Genomic DNA, 21,070 nt, shown 5'->3' with positions numbered 1-21,070 from the left:
TATGTTCCCTTGAAATGTTTAAGTCAAAAAGTGCTTAAAAAGACTTATTGTGAGACATCCTCTGGACTTCAACACCCAGTTTTAGTCAACAGTTTTTGAAGGGCTCCACCATAGGAGATGGAGAGAAGGGCAAGAAGCCTCTGCTTTGTAGGTGGAGATTAATGAGTTTTTGATGTGGGATAGTGATAAGGCTTTCTGTCACAATAGGGGACAGGAGGCAGCAATCTGGAAGATCTCTTTCAGTTAGATTTCCTACAGAGTTAAACAGCAGAAGAGAGATCCCCGATCATTCCTTGTGAGAAACTTGCTGGAAAAAACTCAGTTTGGACTAGAGAACCTTAAAAGCAAAGTGAGAGACAGTAAGATTACTCTACTACTGCATTCCCCTGTCTTGTGGTATGAAAGATACCTAAAGAATAACTGGAATAATTAAAGGTAAATGGTTATACAAGAATAGATGGAACTACTCCTGTCAATAACCTGAAATAATAAGCAATTTTAGCTGATAAAACTGCATGTGCTAGCCTGGGGCAGAGAGAGGGACAGAATTGCAATTTAAAAATAAAGGCCAGGTTTTATGTATTGAGATTTAAAACCATTTTTATCCATTGGACTTTACAAACAAGATTAGTAATATATTCCCTCTTTGAAAAGGCAGGAGATTGAGGTTTAGATAGACAAATGATTTTCTTAAATATGTAACATAGTAGATACTTCTTTAGGGAGCTTAAGGCTGGAGTCCTCCCTTCCAAATGGCAAGATAGGACTGGCCAGTAGACCAAGGTTAAAGCAGGAAAGTTTCTCTAACACAGACCAGCCTATAGCAGGTTGGAAGTCAAGGATCTGATTTAGCAAGGGTGTGGGCACTTGTATGATATATGTGCAAATGTAGCTGGTCACTCAACTTTGATAGATGGGCTCAAATGTATGTCTTTCCAGAGGTGCCAAACAATGGCCCAGTGATCAGTGACATTTTAAATATTGCATAGCTATCCATGTGAAGATTAATACTTCTGCCATCCCATCTTCTGATGTTGGGTCAGTTGACATCCACAGCTGTTCAGTCCTACAGAGCAGAGAAAAAAATCCAGTCAGTGTTATTTATGCATCTAACTCTTATGCATCACTCATTAATCAATCCTGCTAAGTAAGTCCTTAATTTTCCTCTGTAATTAAGGTAAGAAGTGGAAGAAGTGTCATTGCAAGACATCCAGGGGAAACCTCATTTTCCTAAACAACGAGGCTTTCACAGGTATCTCGATGGCAATCATTAGCTAGAAGGATTTCAGTAGCCATCTATGCTTGGCTGCCAGGCTGACTTGATGTGGGATGTCCTATTCATCTCACTGAGCAACTGGTGAGTTTTGTCATCTCATCACCTCTGCTTTGTGCTCCCACCTCTGCTGTATCCACTGTTCTTCATGGCCTTACAGTCCCTGGGGATTCTCTGGTGTTCCTGGAATGGGCCTCCCAAACCCATGGGCCTCAGTCTCCAGCCTGTCACTGCATCCTACAAGGAGCAGGGATCCTAGCAGGTAGCAAGGGCACTGTCAGATTTAGTGGGGGAAAGAAAATGAATATTTTGAACAGCCATTAAATCAGTTAAAAATAACAAGTTTAACACCCCCAGCCAAAAGGAGGAGGTTGGCGATGACAGCTCGGCACTGTGTCATCAACATCATTGGGATTGCTGCAGGCTGAACTGAGAGGACGTCCCAAGCACCTCTAGTTGCTGTGCAGCCCGGGGAACCGTGCTGGTTTGTGTGTCAGCGATGCTATCAGCTGCGGCGGGCAACAGGCAGGAGGCTGAGGTCGTGTCCCGACAGGCGAGCGCTATGCAGCAACCTTTCATAAATAGGGTGGGAAACACCTTTCCTTAAAACTGAGAAACATTTGTGCTAGCTGGCATGTTAAAGCTGCTGTGGTCACACCACCACACATTTCTGCACAAAGTCCAAGGCAAAAAATGTAAACTTGAGACCACAGATACCCAGGCTTCCACCTGCCTGTATGCAACAGCCAGCAGATTCGGTGGGAGCTGGACCTCAGTTGACAAAAACATTGCCTCCCTCACTCTTGGGAGAAAGCTGAAGGATTTTAATTTCTGAATACATGTGGGAGAACGGTCATGGAAATCTTGATCAAGGATTTTTCAAAAGCCTGAGTGATGCCAAAAAAACTTCAACTTGGCATGTCAAAAAACACACTTTAGTATTTGAAGGTCAGTACGTAACTTTCAAAAAGAATCATGCCAAACCTATTATAAATAAAGGGATTTTTATGTAAATATGCCTCGTTACTTATCAAGACATTGCGATGTTCTGCTAGTTCATTAAGACAGGGACTAATATCTAAAACAGTAATCTCTTTTCAAGATGAGAAAAATGTGAACCATACAGAAATAAATCAGTTGTTAAAATCTGTTGTGTGCTAAGATCATAAATTTAATATTCAAGATGCATTTTTTCTACTGTCAGTTTTCATTTAATTTACCTACTTATCTCAAAGCATAAGTGAAGATTACATACATATTCAGAGAGAAAGAGGGAGAGAGAAATAATGTATTGGAAGCAACAGGCTATCATGAGTTGTCATGATTTTATAGTCACTTCTGTCCCCAGTCCCTCTGTTTTATGTCTGTTGAGCTTCTGTCTTGGGAAACTCACAGTGGTCATATTATTCTGGAGTTTCAATTCTGCTCTTCAATTCAGAAGTACTTTCCTATACTTAATTTTGGTATTTAAACAGGTTTCTCATATCTTGACTTTAATCTTTTAAGGAATTTTTCGCTTCTCCCAATTTCTTTATGTTTTCGTCTTGCAATATACATTGTGATTGCAGCATTAGGAACATGGGAATTTGAGATAAAATAAGAATACAGGAATATAAATTAATTGCTGCCTTAGAAATACACAGTTATGTTCCATAGGATATGCCTCAAGTAAAACTGAAAATATGAAACTGAAAAACTGAAAACTGGTATAAAAAAATAACACGTTAATGCAAAAATATTTCTTTCCTCAGCAGAAGTAATATCTTTGAATATTTCTTTACAAGGCTTGTCTTAAGGTAAAATTACAATGATTTAAAAAGGAGCCCTATTTTGCCCTTCTCTGTATAAACAATTTTGTATGTTTTCAGTTTTTTACTCTGCCCTTCCTGAGCAGGACTAAATCACCTGCAGAAGGTTATAGTTTTGGCATAGCTTAAAAAGGATCAAAAGCACCACAAAGGAGTTTCTCTGGTCAAATAATATTAAAAGTTAAGTATTTGAGATTACCTGGTACAATTACTCTGAAATGAATTAAAAGTAAACGTTAAATGAACAGCCTGACATTTGTTCTCCTCCAGCCAGTCGGGGATTTTATTTGTTGCATTGCCAGAACAGAAAAGGAACCAAAACTCAAGTCTGTGGAAGTAAATTCTTAATAAAGAAAAACATTTCAATCACTCTGGCATGCAGTTAAACGAATAGTTTTCCTATAGGAAAATTCAGTCAGTTACATCAAGAAGTCCAGTTGATAAAATGGAAAAGCTGTTCCATTTTGTTTAGAGTAGGTTTTGCAAATAACAACAACCTCTTTAATCCCTTTTGCGTACATTTTCTTCTTAAGGCTGTAAAATGTGAGGTTTATGAGCCTGGATTGTCATCTGAAGTGGAGGGGAGTTCTTTGCAAAGACAGCATTCAACAGTTAGATTTAAAAAAGTTCAACTACTTCTTCAAGAGAAATGTGCCCATTTGACACAAATACCAATTTAAAATTCATTATGAAAAAGGAGAGTCCTTAATTTCAGATGGCACCCACTCGTGTGCTCCAGTTTTAAGCATGGGAATGGTATCTGAAGGGAGTCCTTCCAATACCTGAAGGGAGCCTACAGGAGAGCCAGAGAGGGACTCTTTGTCAGAAGATGTAGTGACAGGACAAGGGGTAATGGTTTTAAATTGGAAGAGGGGAGATTTAGATTAGATATTAGGAAGAAATTCTTTACTGTGAGGGTAGTGAAGCACTGGAACAGGTTGCTCAGGGAAGCTGTGGATGCCCCATCCCTGGAAGTGTTTAAGGCCAGGCTGGATGGGTCTTTGTGCAACCCGCTCTAGTGGGAGGTGTCCCTGCCCATGGCAGAGGGGTTGGAACTCGATGATCTTTAAGGTCCCTTCCAACTCTAACCATTCTATGATTCTATGATTCTATTGCAATGACTGAAATATTAGGCACATATGAGGGAGTTTGCAGTAATAGGCTCTATATTACAATATGATGTAAAGAAAGGGAAATTGGTATATTCTTTTCTCAGATAAAGGAATTTCTTAAAATAGTACAATATTAAGCGAGATAGTATTTTGATTGCAAGTATATTTCTCCTGGCTCCCATTCTATTGGAATGTCTTTCATTTGTGAGGTCACAATACACTTTTCTGTTATTATTCATTAGTTTCAAGACTGAGGCTGAGGATACCCTATGACCCTCAAATTTAATGCTTTGTCTGATTAGGCTTTAAATGACGGTAGTTTTTCTATGAGCTAATATGTGTGAGGCCCTGCTTTAAAGGTATAAACCAGAAGAAATATGGGACAGTAACTAAGCAAGTGGAGCTAAACCCGTTATTCTGTGAGACAAGGAATTAAAGCTTGCTTCAGTTCGGCTGGAGCCTGTTTTTTGGGAGAAGTTGTCTGGCGCCACAAAACGAATGAGTAAGCAGAGACCTGAAGACTTATTAAGTTTATTTTAAGAATGTGTTGCCAGAGATCTAATAAATTTACTTACTGCTGCAGGCCATGCGTGCACGAAGCCTTACTAATCCAGGTGGTAGTTTTTTCCTTCAGAGGGAGGTGCAGGGTGGGGATCCTTAGGAAAAAAGGTATTCTGCTTTAGGTAATATGGGCATTGTTTAATGATAGACATGACAGCTTGAGTGGTGTGTTTGGGTTTTGTCTGTTACTACTCACAAGGAAGTTTAAATTATTTTTCTGATGTGATATCAGTTTGTAAAACAAACAAATACAAAAATCACTGATTAGTTCAAGGATAACATGGGAATAACTTTATAATAAGAGAATAAATATTCTAATCCAAATGGATTTTTTGCTGTTATTTTTAAATATTCTAAAGATTACTTTTAAAGTGTTTGAATTTGCAAGTTTACTGTAATACAGTTCAGGACTAGTCATATCTTCAAGTTTTCTCAGGACTTTTCTTTGTGCATGCATAAAAATCACGTCATTGGACTTTAGTTGCCATCTAGACTGGTGGGTTAACACCCTCGTTACATTCAATGGAGTGGACCAAATCTTTCTGGAGGGTAATCCAGCTGTTCGTATCAGATGTACCTGCAGTTCCTGAAGATGCAGTTCTTTCCATTCGTTGTGCCTAGACAGCTAGCATAAATTAAACATATGTCTTCTGCATGGTAAGATTACATTATACGCATCCTACCCTTAAGTGACAGGTCTCTTGTATTCACCTTTTGTGGAACAGGAGCCAGTTAATTATGTTCCCGTGCACTAGAACCTGAGCAAAAACATACTGTGTTTTGCCAGTAGTGGTTATTCACTGGAACTATTGAATTTGGCTGCTCTGATTTTTTTTTTTTTTAATTGAAAAGTAGTGGTCATTATTTATCCAATATGCAATAAAATAAAGCATTGTTTCAAAATAAGGATTTACCTCTACAATAAGAACAAGGACTTCTGAGTGCTGCTAATAGAACAGCCTGCAGACAGCTCTGCCTTCTGGTACCTTCCCTTTTCTGGGTCTGGTGAGACAGTACATTCAGTAGCTGTCAATTGTCTCCTTTCAAATGCTTCCTCTCCTGTCCATCCCCTCAGTTTTGGTTTTGTCCTGCTTCTCTTGAATCTGTTTATATGAGTTAGCTCTCCAGAAGGGAGGGTAAACTCCCAAACATTTTACTGTCTCCCTTCTCCTTTACTACTTCCAAATAAGGGCGATCAGCAGTGATTGTACATACTGATTAGTTTAAAATAATCCCTGATAAGTGCCTAGGAAATAAGGAAAAACCAACCAAGAGACAGGTGGCACACTTTTTCTTTTTGGTTTTTTTGGGGGGGTTTTTTGTTGTTTTTTTTTAAAGTTCATCACCTTAGAAACAGTGACAGGGCAATATAAAGTCTTTCTTCTGCTTTGTTAGCTGTCACCTGGCAAATTTAGTACAACCCAACTTTGGCTTGTGCCTCCTGCTGCACGGGAGTTTCTTAGAGGTCTGCCTGCCAAACAGCAGCCTGTTGTGACTGCTTGACCTCAAGTATTGGCCAAAATCAGGAGCATTCAGCATAGCTTCTGGTTATTATTTGTAGGGTATCCTGATCCTTTAAAATGCTCACTTTCATCATTTTTAGATGTTGGAGGGTTTTCTTTGGTTTTTTTTCCCAATAGTGTATGCAGGCTGAGAAGTATCGAGTCTGATTAGGAATTGTTTTCAGCAGATTCTGCGATGAATGCCTTGCTCCTGTTGATACTCAGTGAGACAAAGTATTTCTGGAAAGAAAACACTGTCAGTTCTGATTTGTAATAAGGATGGGAATTAGATTTGTAATGAGGACATTAATTAGAAAATATGGAACTGATATTTGTGGCACTTCAATTTCCAAATAAATCTTTCCATATAAACTGTATGATGATCCAGTGTATCAATGGGATTTAGATCAGGTCTTTTGGTCATAGTCATTACAGTAACCTGTCTAGCTGCACTGTGAATGTTTTAAAGATTTTAAAGCGCTGTACTATGTTATTGTTGGTATGTACATAGAACAAGTATTATATACCCATTCTTTTGTGAATATATTAATATAAAAATATGCATGATTAATATAAATAGTATATATGGTTTTGTGTCTAATGGACTGTCATTATTTTACTTTTAGTCTACCCTTACTTTCATTTAAACTCGTTGCTGTTTTAGAAGAAAATTTAGACTGTATCTGATGTATTTTAAGTATCTACTTTAAAATGAGACTGATCAAATTCTAAAGTGTGATTGTCAGGAGAAAGTATTAGCTAATGTGATTCTGTGAATCGTATTCTATGTATGTTCACCAACAAATACTGGACAGTTGCTAAGTCTTTGAGCAGAGCAGTAAGAATTTTTCATATCCTGTGAAAATGTGTTGAGGTATTTTATTTTGAATCAGGACAAAAAGTCAAATTTCTTATAAAGTTTTGCAAAATAATTGATCATAGGCTTTTTAATTTGAAGAAAAAATAAATTTTTAGTATTTTTAGTTTTTACATTAAAAATTAGTTTACATTTGTTACCGTATTAATATGAGAAGTTATATATACCTAAAAGACTTATGGCAGACTGTGGAAAAAGATGAAAATTCAACATTTATTCTCTAGCAATATTTTCAGTGAAGAGATTAATCAAAGCCCGTCTTTTTGTGAACAACTTTGATGGATTGGTATTTTGAGGGAGAAGGAGAATAGTATCAATATTTTTTGCTCAGTTGTACTTTGTTCAGTCCTGCTAAGAACTTTTGAGGTAGCTCAATGTCTTTCTTTTGTGTTACAGACAATGATTCAGAAGCATGTATGGGTATGTGCTTAAGCATTTCAATTAGTAGCAGCACTTCAGTAGTACCCGAATCCGTGAAATTATTTACGTGTTCTCCATTGGAACTGTAGAAGTGGGAAGAATTCAGCCTCTGCAGAGCTAATTCCTAGAATCCCCCACAGAATCCCAAACCAGCAAATGAATGTTTTGGATTCCCTTGAAATCAGTTGCAAAGCTCACCCCTAAATATCTATAAAGGCTTTCAAACACACGCAGTGCTCCAGCATCTTTCTTTGGTGATTCAAACTGGGTTTCTCTTTATCGGCTTTGCTCTTTTCCTTGAAAGCTTGCAGCCTCTTCATGCAGCCAACAGAGTGAAGGTGTCCTCGCTCTTGGTGAACTAATTTATACTGAGCTGATTTAAACTGAAATTAATTTAAAGCTATGAAAGGCAGTGGCTGAAGAGCCAGTGCATGTTCAATTCCACAGTTTCAGTAAATGAAAATATGGTTAATCTCTTAATCAGAATCTGGTTAATCTCCTGCAGAAGAACTGGGGATAGACTTGAATTTGGAAGTCCTTAAATTAACCCAGCGTGAATCTCCAGACTGTGCTTGGAGACATCCTTAGTTACGCTTAGTTGAATTTTACTAGGATCAAAATTTAATATGCACTAGCTAGCCTTTACACTCATGTCTCTTCTCTCACTTCCCCTTCTCTTTTTGTAACAAAGCAACTACACAGTATTCTTCAGATATTTTTTCTGCTACGTGACTTCAAGCATTTGCTTAGTCTGAGCCCTGGCAAATGTGGCCATTCCAACTTGTTTCTTGGGGGTAGACATAAAACAGAAGCAAAAAAAGAGTTACAGAAACTACTGAAAGACGGAAACTGTCTGCAGTTCATTGGATACCAGCAATTACACTCCAGTCAAGCCAAGTCCATAATGCTGGGAAGTGTGTGTTTTCTCATGAGAAGTCAGAGAAAGCATTGTTTTAGTCCCTAATCACTAGGGGCTAGTTTAGGGGGTTGGTTTTGGTTGTTCTGCAAATATATTGAGTTACAGCAGCAGAGAGAGTGCAGCAGGGTGCAGAGTTCAGCAAGTTATTTTTGTGGTTGGAGTCCATTGTAGTACATTTGAAAAAGATGTATAAAAGTGAAGCAATTTTATGGGTTTCTAGTTGGATAAAATTATTGGCTTAGCTTATGCATTGTTGAAGTCAATTCAAAACATTCTAATGGCGTATTTTACGTACTGGGTTTACTTACGCATTTCACATACGAAATTAAGGCTGTTTTACAGGATATGCCTTTTCTCATGATCTTTCACAGCAGAGGGAATAGCATATGATGTGCTGCCCCAATGCATTGAATAAAGAACAAATATTATTTATTTTATAGGCAGGAAATTTTTAATAGTTTGACAAACAAGATTTACTTGAGACCTTTGCCCTTTTAACCTGGAGCTAGAATGTACTGACTGTGACATGGTATAGCAAATCAGAGTTGTTGAAACTATGTGTCTTGAGCTGAACATATAGCTTCTCCGTATTTATTCTGACTAGCAGAATCACCTAAGATTATATGTTCCTTCTCTAGTCTGGCAAAAAAACCACGTTCATACAAACCACGACTAATGACTAGCAAATAGTGTGGAGATCAAAAAGTTTGGGAAATGCTAAGGTTGGAGAGAGGGAGCCCCATGGCTAAATGGGGAATCATGATGTTTGGGATAAAGATTTCTGCCTTTCACATCAGATTCAACTTCTAATAAAATTGTTGAGGTAACTTTATCCTAGTACATATTAACTAAGTTGGCTTGGCAGAGAAGGAGGCTAATCAGAGGATGAAAAAATGGAACAGATGTCTAAAGACGGACGATTCCCTTTTCTTTCCTCTCTCTGTGTCTTTGTTTTCTCAGCAGGCTGAAATCAAGTTCAGGAGTGGATTTCCTTTTTTAGATGTTTCATGTACCTGCTGCAAAGAGGAGATCCATAGGAAGGAGGATAGAGTAGTGCCGACTTCAGTAACCCTGTCTGAATGAGGTGCACAGTAGGGTCAAATATTTTGACCCAAAGAAGAAAAACTGCAGCTCTTGCAGACATGCAAGCAAATCAGCAAGCAGTAGCAGGACCTGGAAAGAACAGAAGAAGAGGGAGGAAACATAGGATTTATTAAAATGTCTTGCTATGGTTCTAATTATGCTATACAATGATTCCTGAACTATAGGTGTGGTTGTTAATATTTTGCAATTGCTCTGGTTCTCCTTATTAACCTCCTTTTGCAGTCTGTTTAGGAAGCCAGATAAGAAAAGAAAGGAGAAAAGACCAATAGTAAAATTTTTAAAGGAACTCTTCTTTCTTAGTTCTTTATTTACCTTTTTTTTTTTTTTTCCCCCCTCTATCTTTCTTGTGATTGATTTATGTTCTTTACCCTGGAAGAATTTATAGAATTTTTTCCCCCCCATTAAACAACCTCATCCAATGACTAAAGAGAGCAGATATGTTGCTCCATAAAGCTCTATAAGTACCAGACAGCTGTGTTTGTACAGACTTACATCTTGTGGACACAATGAGTCTGCGTGGCTGTGGTTATACAGGTTGGGCATTCGTTAGCGGATTCATCTCTGACTCATTATGCCATGGATACCGTGTAGGGAAGCCAATATCTGTATGAAGATACATCCATTTCTATTGCGTCAGTAAGTGAAGTGTGGTGTAGTTGTATGCTTTTGTTTATAAATTAAGGTTCTGGGAAATCTCCTAATGACAGCAAAGCTACAATCAGACATTCTTTATGGAATGCCCTTCAGGTTGCCAATGCTCAAGATACACCATTTAATGACAGAGATATATTTTACACTGTCTTCCCACAGCCCAGTGATCTGTAGAGAGAACTGGAATCAAATCTTTCCTTCTCTGAGCTCTTTGCATCATGACAGAAAGTTCTGACAGTCTAATCTGTATTTCTCATGGGGGCTTTATATCTTTTTTACAGGTATCTGAGCAGCATAGTTAGAAAGATAAATGCTTAAATGGGAATATTCATTTTAATATTTTTCCCTTTAACCAGTTTACTGACCAAGTTCTCTTCTCTCTCCTCTTTTATTCATGTTGAGTAACTGGAACTGGAGTTTCCAGATGATTTGATCTTTCTAAGAATTTCTAGTTTGATGATCTGTGCAAAAATAATATATCACTGTTTTCTGACAGGTGAGCAATTTGCTGACAGGACTCCTGTAAAGACCTGTTCTAGGTGACATCCATCTTTGAGTCGTCCCATGCAGGCAAACATTTTCAGAGAGTATTGTCCTCAGCAGCCTCAGTCAGACATGAAGTTACTTTGTGACCCACCTTACTCTAGGTCCTTAGCTTTAGGTCTTTACAAAGGTTTTAATTGATTCCTACAACTCTTCCCATCTTCTCTAGCATATTCTGGTTTAGCACTGCTGTTAAATCTGATCTCTGGCAAAATTCAAGAAACAGCTTTTCACGCATCACTATAGCAACGTCTTGCCAACCTTGTCTCATTGATGTATAAGAAAAATTACTTTGGAAGTTACTTTGGATTTATCTCGTTGTAACATGACCCTCGTTTTTGTTTAGTTTTAAAGGCACTCTAGTAATGGCTTCCCTCTCCAAACTTCTGATGTATTTGTATTAAAAGCACTTGTCTGGGAGAGGAACAAAAGCAAAACTGTCATTGAGGTATAGTACCATAATTATTTGCCTCGCAGCTCAATGTTTGACTAAACCCAAGGGAAGTGCTAGTGAGCAATGCAAAATTAATTTGCCTATAGAAATATTATTGTAGGGCACATAATTAATTTAATGGGGAACTAAATGAAGATGGCATGTGCAATTTTATTTCTGATATAATTTCTGAAAGATATACTCTTAATATTCTTTACAGATCTTATGTTTGCATGGTGCTTGGCTGTACTATGTTGTAGAAAAGGCCTAGTTTCACCTAGTTTAGGCATGGTGGAATTCATCTTACTCGGCATTACATGACTATAATAAAAATCTCTACAAGCTAACTGGTCACAACAGGCATCTTTAACAGCTGCTGAGGAAAAATGCATGTATTTTTGCATATTTTGACGCACAGCTAATCTCATTCAAAAATAGATGCCTAAAATAAGTCATAGCCTTACAACATGCCTCTTTCCTGATTTTGGCTATAAAGACAGTTTAAGATTTCTATCCCCAAAATAAATACCTGAAAATAAATGAGATGTATTATATTTTTCCTGTTCTATTGTGTCAGAGGTCCATAATAATAGTAATAACAAGAATAATAAGAATAGTAGCAACAACGACAACATTGGGCTTATTCTTTGGGGACACTGGACTGTGAAATATATTGTATAATTTAGAAAAGACTTCTTCTGAACACAAAAAGCACAAAGTGAAGAAAGCAAGATCTAAAATATCTATATTCTTTCTCAAAATTCTAAATCTGATGGGTTTAGTATTACACGTTCTAAAAGGTGAACAATATATATTTCAGGGGCAGGAGTAGGCCTGTAGAAATGAGGCTTGCTGAACGGCCCCAAGAAGTAATTATTTGGGATGTTTTTTTTCACTCTAAGAAAAAATAGAAAGAAATGGCTGAAAGCAAGAAATAGGTGGGATTAAGACAATATTAAATCTTTCATATTGCCTTTCTTGTGCTTTTTGCTTCCTAAATTTCATCCTCTCATTTGGTTTCTAACTCAATATACTTCAACATTTTCCATAGCATCAATGACAGGAATTAACTGGTTTGGTAGCTGGCTACTGAAATTTCTCCATATGACTGTTCCTTTTTAACAGCTGGGATTTTTTCTCTTGTATAGTAATTTTGATATGTTCAGTAATTACATGCAAATATAGATTACATTTAAGGTTGAGCTATTTAAGACACTTGAGGTGAAACGTAAGAGAGCTGTGTGTAAGCAAGCAGTAGATAGTGTGCTTGTGTCCACAATATGTTTAAACCATTAGTTCTTCGCACAGTAGAACAAATGATGCCAGATTTCCTATTGCTTTCCATCCCTTCTGTCTAAAAAGATACAAACTCTGCTAGAAGCTTTTCCTTCAGCTGGGGGGTTTCCAATGTCTGACATTCTTGTTTCTAGTAAGCTCATGCAGCAGGATTTTTTCTCAATAGTGTTACGAATGGGTTCTCTCTCCTCTAATTAGCAGTGCATTTTTGTTCCTTCTATATCTTAGAAACTTTTATTCCTCTGTCAATTTATGCTTAAATTGGGCAGTGTGTTCGGGGACGGCACACAAATGGCTTTTCTCACTAGATTAAAGAACAAGACACATTCTGTTGCATTTGTCCCAAGGAACTAATGGGAAGACATAACATATGGCTAACCTAATGTAAGCGCTGGTATAGCTACCGCTGTAGTTACTGGTTTTCTTGTGCTGCTCATTACGGTTTTTAGTATGTGTGTTTGTAGCCTTCCCCTTTGTCATTAACAGTAGAGACCAAAAGAGCAGAAAGAAGCAGGGCAAGGAGTGCAGCATGATATTCCAATAAGCATTCTCCTCCTTTTGTTTACACAGTACCATTGCCTTTAGGTTAGATTACACAAGTATGGTTGTTTTTTTCTAGTTGACAGGTCAATATAAAATATAGAAGCTTATCTTTGAAGCAGAGTGCAAACATATGGAAGGTCTGCCTAATTTTTCAAGGAACAGAATGGAAGAAACTGGAAGGAGAAAACCAAGCTCCATTTGGCTTTTCCTCCAGTATTTAAGCCATGAGTGAACTGAAATACTTAGATATGTTTCTCAGCTGTTCAGAAGAATTACTTTATTCATTTTCTAAAGGGAATTCCTTGCACAATTCAGACATTTGTTACCTGAGCAAACCTTGTTCTGTAGCAGCACCTTGTGGGAAGGAAATCAGACTACAGCCTCTTAGACAAGACAACATTTCCAGAAGACAGTTGCTAAGTGAGCATCTGCCTTCAGTGAGCTAAACAGGTTATTTTATTCTTGCTATGGAAATTAGAGGATTCTCCTGAGTAATAGCAAATGCATCCACTAGGATGATATACAGAACTTGATTTGTCATGCCCTTTTATCTGTGGCATCCGGAATCCCTACACTGACAAGAAATGCCTTTTTACTGTGGAAAATCAGTGAACAGATGGAGGTAAACTGGACATGAGAAAGTAAAGCTATGCTATATTTTATCAGAAATGTGTTAATCTAACTTGAGAAATTCAGTCTGTTTTGCAAATACTTGGTTTATAGTCACTGAAATGGATGCTAGCTCTTTTCAGATATTACCTTTCCAACTGAAAAAAAAGTAGCTTTTATAACTGGACCTTAGAGTGCCATCTGTTTGCATTTGTTGTTTTTGGATTGCCTTTTTAGACTAAGAACAACTCCATGAATTCTGCCATTTCAATAGACCCTTCCTGCTGGTTTGCAGTTGTACAAATCCCACTAATTGTAGACACAACAGCTTTGTTTCTGCTGGAAGCGAGAGATTAAGCTGAGGCATGCTCAGATTTTAGGCTGGTGCTTAGTGTTTTGCAGCTGGAGTTTAACATCCAAAACTTTGAGGGATGCTTCCTGTGCTCCTGCATTGCTTTGGCTTCAAAAAATGGGCTCTACTTCTGCTGATAAATACATGGGCATTTTTGCTTGAGGAGGACTATGAAGGTTCTTCCCATTATTCTAAGAGGAAATACATTGTTCAACTTAAAGACAGTTCTGCCAGCCAGAGATGCTGACTTGGTCCTTGTTAACCGTTCAGTTTCCCCAGCTGAGTGTGCTGCTTTGTGTCCTGTGCTTTCCCTTCCCAGTGTTTGAGGGCACAGAAACCATTCATGTTCAGAGGGACTGCGGGGAAGCTGTTGTTCTACTGCTACAGTAGATGTCTTGGAAAGGATCCCAGGAGTCTTGCTTTTTTCACCAGGAGCGTGTTGCTACAGTTGTGCCTGTTTTAAAAGAACTGTGAGGACATCTTTTGGTCTATTGAACACTGACTCTCAAAACACATCTCAGTGGCTTACTCAGCGAAGAGCACTCTTCATATTGCAAAATACTTTAAGAGAATTCCAATAGGCATTTGTATCTCTCGAAGTCTTCTTAGGTGACATAGGCAATCACACTTAATCCAACAGTTACAATCATGTAAGCTTAGGAGGGCATCAGCATAGCTTTAAACTGTGGCATATATCGGGGGTTTCTTGTTGAAACCATTCCCTAGGAAGATGTGAAAGCTGTTCCTAAAATCATATGGTGCTGATGTATAGATTCTAAACCAATAAGAGCAGAAATTGTTAGATTTAGTGAACAAAATACTGAGTTTTAGAAGCAGACTGCATGGGTAAATGCAGTCTAAAAGATGGTAGGTATCATCTCCAGTCTCTCAGGACACTAAGGGTCTTGCAGTGCTTCTGGTAGTCTTATCACTTTGAGGTAGTTCTGCATGATGTCCTACATTGTGTGTTATTTGGAAATAACCAATACAGTTCTTCAGGAACTTGGATCATCCACAATCGTTGCTATTTCTAAAAAAGGCAACCCAAATATATTTTTATTAATTCTTATCCTTTTTCCCTTGAAAAATAAGAAAATTAGCATACTCTGGAATGAATGTGACTAGCTTGTATGCATCTAAGATAAAATTTATTTCTGTATGTACCAAATATATCATGGTTGAGTTCTTTACTTGCTATTTCTTAGTTTAAAATCTTTAAAACATTTGGATTGTAATGTCCAGATAAGATATGTCTTACTCAGAATACAGGTTACATTAATGTCAAAAAACAAAGTAGTATTTAACAAAAAAGAAAAATTAGTAAACATATCTTTCTGATTTTGTTTTGCAGGAGGCAATAAGCTGAAGAATCAACATTTTCGCCTAAACTGGGCGTGGATCTCACTAGAAAAGGAGTATTATTTAGTAAATGAAGACTCCAAATATCTTGATGTTGTTCTTAAACGGAGAGGTTACCTGGGGGAAACCTCTTTTATAAGTGAGTTCGATTTTAACCTTATCAATTGCTTCTATAAATCACTGACCAACTGGCTGATAAAATGTGTCAATACAGCTATGTCCTTTTACTGGTGTTCAATACTAAGCAAGCTAGATTCAAAGGAGTATGTTTATTTATTAAAGCAAGTATCTTTTGTTATGCTAAGTGTATGTTTTCTTTAGTCATATGATAAAATTTTCACTTTTTTCTTTTTTTTGGTCTTCTGCAGTTAATGTTTAGCTTAACAACCCAAGACCTAGTCCTTCGTTCTTTGATTTGATTGATACCACTGTTGCATTTGTTTCACAGAATACAGCTCCTGTCCAGATTTTATTTTTCCTGTAATAAGAAAACACATTTATAGCAATTGGAAAGACAATAAACATACATCATTTCCCAGGAAGGCTATTGTGAGCTGGTCTGATTAGCAGCTACGAGCTTTAAGCTCGTTTTCTTCAGTCAATGTTGGCAGTCAACTGAGACTGATACAGGAGGTGTTGAAAGCTGTTTGCAGTGTCTGGGGAGTGAAAAGGTGAAAAAAGCTTGTGTTATCACATTCTGCAACCTCACACCTGTCTCTAGCTTCTGGATCTGTTCCCATTCTCTTGCTAGTGGTGCATTTGGACCAGGGAGCAGTATCTTTATACAGTTTCATGTGGAAACCTATGGTAAGCTTATGCTGCTTAGAAAAGGCACTCAATTTAAAGCTAGTTTCGCAGAGATATGTAAGCATTTACCTGGCACGGAGCACATGCTCATGATTAGAAATCAGATTTCTGTTTAAGTCTCTATCTGAATAAGAATCCGAGCTTCAGGTATTGAGATGTAGTTATGCCACCTATTTTGGCATGAGACTTAAGGCATATAGGCACTAACTTAAAAGACTCTGGTTTGAACAGTGAACTAACTTTGATAATGTATTTCTTTTAAAGAAAGTAAAAGAATAAAAGAGATTAATGAAATACGAAGTTGAGGGATATGTGTTTTGAATTAATTACTGGTACTGATTTACAGATACTGATTTGACTTCTGATTCTTCAAATAGGGTGCTTAAAAAATTTTCTACCTATGGGTTTAAGTTCAATTTCTGAATTGAGCTGACTCAAAATCCAGCAAAAGCAGTTTGAATAACTTGCCTCTGACTACTTTAATCTTGCAAAATGGAATTATAGAGTTGGAACGAACATAAAGATATTGATTAAGATGCTTACTGGCCTTTCTGGTCCATGTAAAGTGCCAAAGGCGCTGAAGGGTTATAGAACTTCTGTAAAATATTATCTATGACTTAGGGGAGGCACAAGCAGGAAGGAAAAAGGCAAGGTTAGTAGGGGACAGTAGAGATAGGGAAGGAGGCAGATAACGGAGAAGTTTTAATATTTTTTCTGAAAACCTGAGAAAGACCTTTAAGAGGCCAGACACATGAGTTGAAGGTAGTTCTGAAGGACTGTCTAATTTCCATGAGGGCCTGTCAGACAGCCTTAAACAGGGAGGAAAACTGCAATGAAAAGCCATTTTAGAGCAGCCTGGGTCTGAGGATGTAAGGTCTATGTCTTGGTGGATGAGCTGTATTGGATTTTATCCCTTGGCTTTGCAATTTCAACTTGATTTGAGTTTAATGATTGTCATTATGCAAATATTGAAGTAAGAGGATAATCATTTAAAAAAATGCTAATTGTAGTGGGAATGACCACCATGTTTCAGATTTTACATCTTTTTTCATCCTTATTCTGTATGTTTTACTTGTTTGTGTCTCTATGTTTTCCTTAGCTTTCCCCTTGAAGGCTGTACGTTCCAGGTGTGTTTTTATTTTTTCTAAGAAAAATAAATATTTTTGAGAGTTTCGGGCAGCATTGTATTTAGACGGTCTGTAATAGAAGAGAACCAAAAATGTTAAAGGGGGGGGAAATCTATTGGCCCTTTTGGGCATCCATACTTGAATTACAGAAAAATGGAAACTTGACTTTAACCGCAGAGAATATAGAGTTTTTCTAATATCTAGTTTTGCTTTGTCTAATTCTGTCCAAACTGTCTTTCATAATGTTAAGTGATGTGCTTCCACCTCTATGTATGACACCAATACAAAATTGATCAAGAATCGCAGAATCACGTGGGATTTGAAGAGACCTCTGGAGATCATTTAGTCCAACCCCCCTGCCAAAGCAGGTCCACCTAGAGCAGGTTGCACAGGAACTTGTCCAGGTGGGTTTTGAATGTCTCCGGAGAAGGAGACTCCACCACCTCTCTGGGCAGCCTGTTCCAGTGCTCTGCCAGCCTCAAAGTAAAGAAGTTTCTCCTCATGTTTCAGGGGAATTTTTACATTCAAGTTTGTGTCCATTTCCTCTTGTCCTGTCACTGGGCACCACTGAAAAAAGACAGGCCCCAACCTCTTGACACCCTCCCTTTAAGTATTTATAGGTGTCGATCAGATCCCCCCTCAATCTTCTCTTCTCTAGACTAAAAAGACCCAAGTCCTTCAGTCTTTCCTCATAAGAGAGATGCTCCAGACCCCTAATCATCTTTGTAGCCCTCTGCTATACCTTCTCCAGCAGTTGCCTGTCCTTCTTGAACTGGGGAGCCCAGAACTGGACACAGTACTCCAGATGGGGCTTCACCAGGGTGGAGTAGAGGGGGAGGATAACCTCTGTGGACCTGCTGGTCACACTCTTCCTGATGCACCCCAGGATGCCATTGGCCTTCTTGGCCAAAAGGGCACATTGTCAGCTCATGGTCATTCTATTGTCCACCACGACTCCTAGGTCTTTCTCCTGAGAGGTGCTCTCCAGCAGGTCAGCCCTCAACCTGTACTGCTGCATGGGGTTATTTATTCCCAGGTGCAGTACCCTACACTTGCCTTTATTGAAGTACATCAGGTTCCTCTCTGCCCAACCCTCCAGCCTGTCCAGGTCTCACTGTATGGCAGCACAGCCTTCCTGTGTGTCAATCACCCCTCCCAGTTTTGTATCATCAGCAAACTTGCTGAGGGTACATTCCATCCCTTTATCCAGGTCATTGATGAATATATTGAAGAGGACTGGACCCAGTACTGACCCCTGGGGGACTCCACTTGTTACAGACCTCCAAGTAGATTCTGTGCCCCTAATAACAACCCTCTGAGCTCTGTCTTTCAGCCAGTTTTCAATCCACCTTACTGTCCATTCTTCTAATCCACACTTCCTAAGCTTACCTATGAGGATGCTGTGGGAGACGGTGTCAAAAACCTTGCTGAAGTCAAGGTAGACAACATCCACCGCCCTCCCCTCATCTATCCAACCAGTCATGCCATCATAGAAGGCTATCAGGTTAGTCAGACATGACTTCCCGTTGGTGAATCCATGTTGACTACTTCTGATAGCTTTCTTTTCCTCCATATGCTTTGAGATGACACCCAGAATGAGTCGTTCCATCATCTTTCCAGGGATGGAGGTGAGGAGTGAGGCTGACCGGCCTGTAGTTTCCCAGGTCTTCCTTCTTGCCCTTTTTGAAGACTGGGATGACATTGGCTTTGCTCCAGTTCTCAGGCACCTTGCCTGTTCTCCAGGACCTTTCGAAGACGATGGAGAGTGGCTCAGCAATGACTTCTGCCAGCTCCCTCAGCACTTGTGGGTGCATCCCATCAGGACCCATGGACTTGTGGGTATCCAGTTCACTTAACTGCTCCTTAACTTGATCTTCCTCCACCAAGGGAAAGTCTTCCTTTGTCCAGACTTTCTCTGATTCTTGTCGCGACGGAGGGAAGACAGGGCCACTCAATATGAGTGATCAGCAAGCTTCGTTTATTGATTCACACAGTGGCCTTTTATGTTCTAACATAATTAGCTCATACATATTACAAAAGTTAAGCTCATGATTGGTTAGTTCTTAGAAAGATCAACTCCGCCCTTGGTTCCTTCTTTACAGTTACTTTCATCCTCTTTTCCCATGCCTGAGCAGCTGCAACCTCTCTGTTATCTTACAACAATTATAGTCAAGGACGAGGTGTCTTTACCAGCCCAGTAGTTATGGGGGCTGAATCCAATGTTTCTCAAGCTTTTGCTCGGCCAGCTGGATCATGTCTACGTAACCCTTCTCAGCTAGCCATTCTCCCACAATTCCCCCGTTTTTATTTTGAATGACATAGGCTTGGTTAAACATCCGTAACACAAGGGTTTTCATACAAGACAACACACAACTCACACAAAGTAATGCTATTAGTACAATGATTAAGACTAGCAATCCTGTCTGTAAAAGGTTTCTCAGCCATCCGGACAGACCCAACCAGTCTCCAAGAGCACCCCTATAAGGCACGTAGTATATGGGGAGCGGGGTGTTGCTAGGCTTGCACAAAAGCTGGTCGTGTTGAGTGATCGAGCTAAAGTTATCCACACATTTTCTCGTGGGTCAAACATCTCGCTATATGGGATGGCTCTTATGCTTACAACTAAGGCAACTACTATAAAGCTTTCTATACCTAAATTAACCATTTTCTCTGTTTCAACTTCTAAGCAAATAGCATGCACATAATACCTAGGGGTTACAGACCCCACAGACTGTACAATTAATTTCTGTCTTTGCGACCTCGTGGTTCACACTCAGGCGCAGCGGTCTCAGTCCGTTGGTTTATGGTGATTAGTCGGGTCACCTTCAGCGGCGACTTCAGGGTGGTCGATGGCGGGCCTTACCCAACGGCTGGGAACCCAGATGGTACCTTGTCCCCTATGGTCCATCGTAGAAGGGGTGATTTGCGAGCAAGGGTCAATCCTCCTACTCCTGCGACCGTGGCGTTGCTCGCGTAGGTTGGCCATTGAGCCGGCCACTTATGCGTGCTGATTATGGAGATGTCAGCGCCAGTGTCTAGAAGAGCAACAAGTGATATAGTTAGGTTGGCGTATTGCACAGCAACCGGGCGTTGTGGCCTTTGGCGCAAGCCGACAGTTAGTAAGGCCATTTGTCCTGTAGATCCAAAGGCTCCTTGCCCTCGTGGCTGCTCTTGCAGCGGTGGAAGGGCTCCCGCAAGATGTGGTAGGGGAATTAATTGCGCCACCTTGGTGCCTTTAGCGATGAAGAGCAGTGGAAATAACGTGTGGGCCATGATCTGGATCTCACCGTGGTAATCTTTATCAATCAGTCCCACCAACACATTAAGTCCCAGCATGGTGGCTGATGAACGGCCTATAAGTAGTGCTCCGACAGCTTGTCCATTGATACAGATTGGTCCCTGTGTGCCGGTAGCAATGCTGACAGGCTTTGAGTCCAACAGGGTACAATCTACTGCTGTTGCCAGGTCCAAGCCGAGGCTTCCGCTTGTGGCTGGTCTGAGCTGAAGGGATTGAGTGCTGCCGGATATGCAGCCGCTTTTTGTGTCGGCGCGGGGCGGCTCTTCCCGCTGAATCGTCCGTTTCCCGGTTTGGAAGCGCGACATGCAGTCTCATTGTGGTTGTCCGACTGGCAGTTTCTGCACCATACTGAGCCGGCGTCGCAGTTCCGTCTGATGTGTCCAGCAGCGCCACAACGGTAGCATCGTGGGCGAGGTGATCCAGTAGCACTTAATCGATGAACGGAGGCTTGCAAAGGAGCAAGGGCTGCAAGAACT

General features: G+C 39.5%; 1 protein-coding gene across 1 annotated transcript in view; it reads left to right on the top strand.

Moving 5' to 3' along the window:
* FREM2 (FRAS1 related extracellular matrix 2) overlaps window positions 1–21,070 on the top strand; it is a 145,174-nt gene that overhangs the window by 61,808 nt on the left and 62,296 nt on the right. Inside the window, exon 3 of the mRNA XM_074146953.1 lies at window positions 15,355–15,501. Coding sequence (XP_074003054.1) covers window positions 15,355–15,501 — 147 coding nt within the window. The remainder of the gene's footprint in view (window positions 1–15,354; window positions 15,502–21,070) is intronic.

This window comes from Numenius arquata, chromosome 1 (assembly GCF_964106895.1).
Source record: "Numenius arquata chromosome 1, bNumArq3.hap1.1, whole genome shotgun sequence".
In the NCBI taxonomy this organism is placed as follows: Eukaryota; Metazoa; Chordata; class Aves; order Charadriiformes; family Scolopacidae; genus Numenius; species Numenius arquata.
The sequence above is the reverse complement of the archived record's forward strand: the minus strand, read 5'-3'. Positions and strand labels throughout refer to the sequence as shown.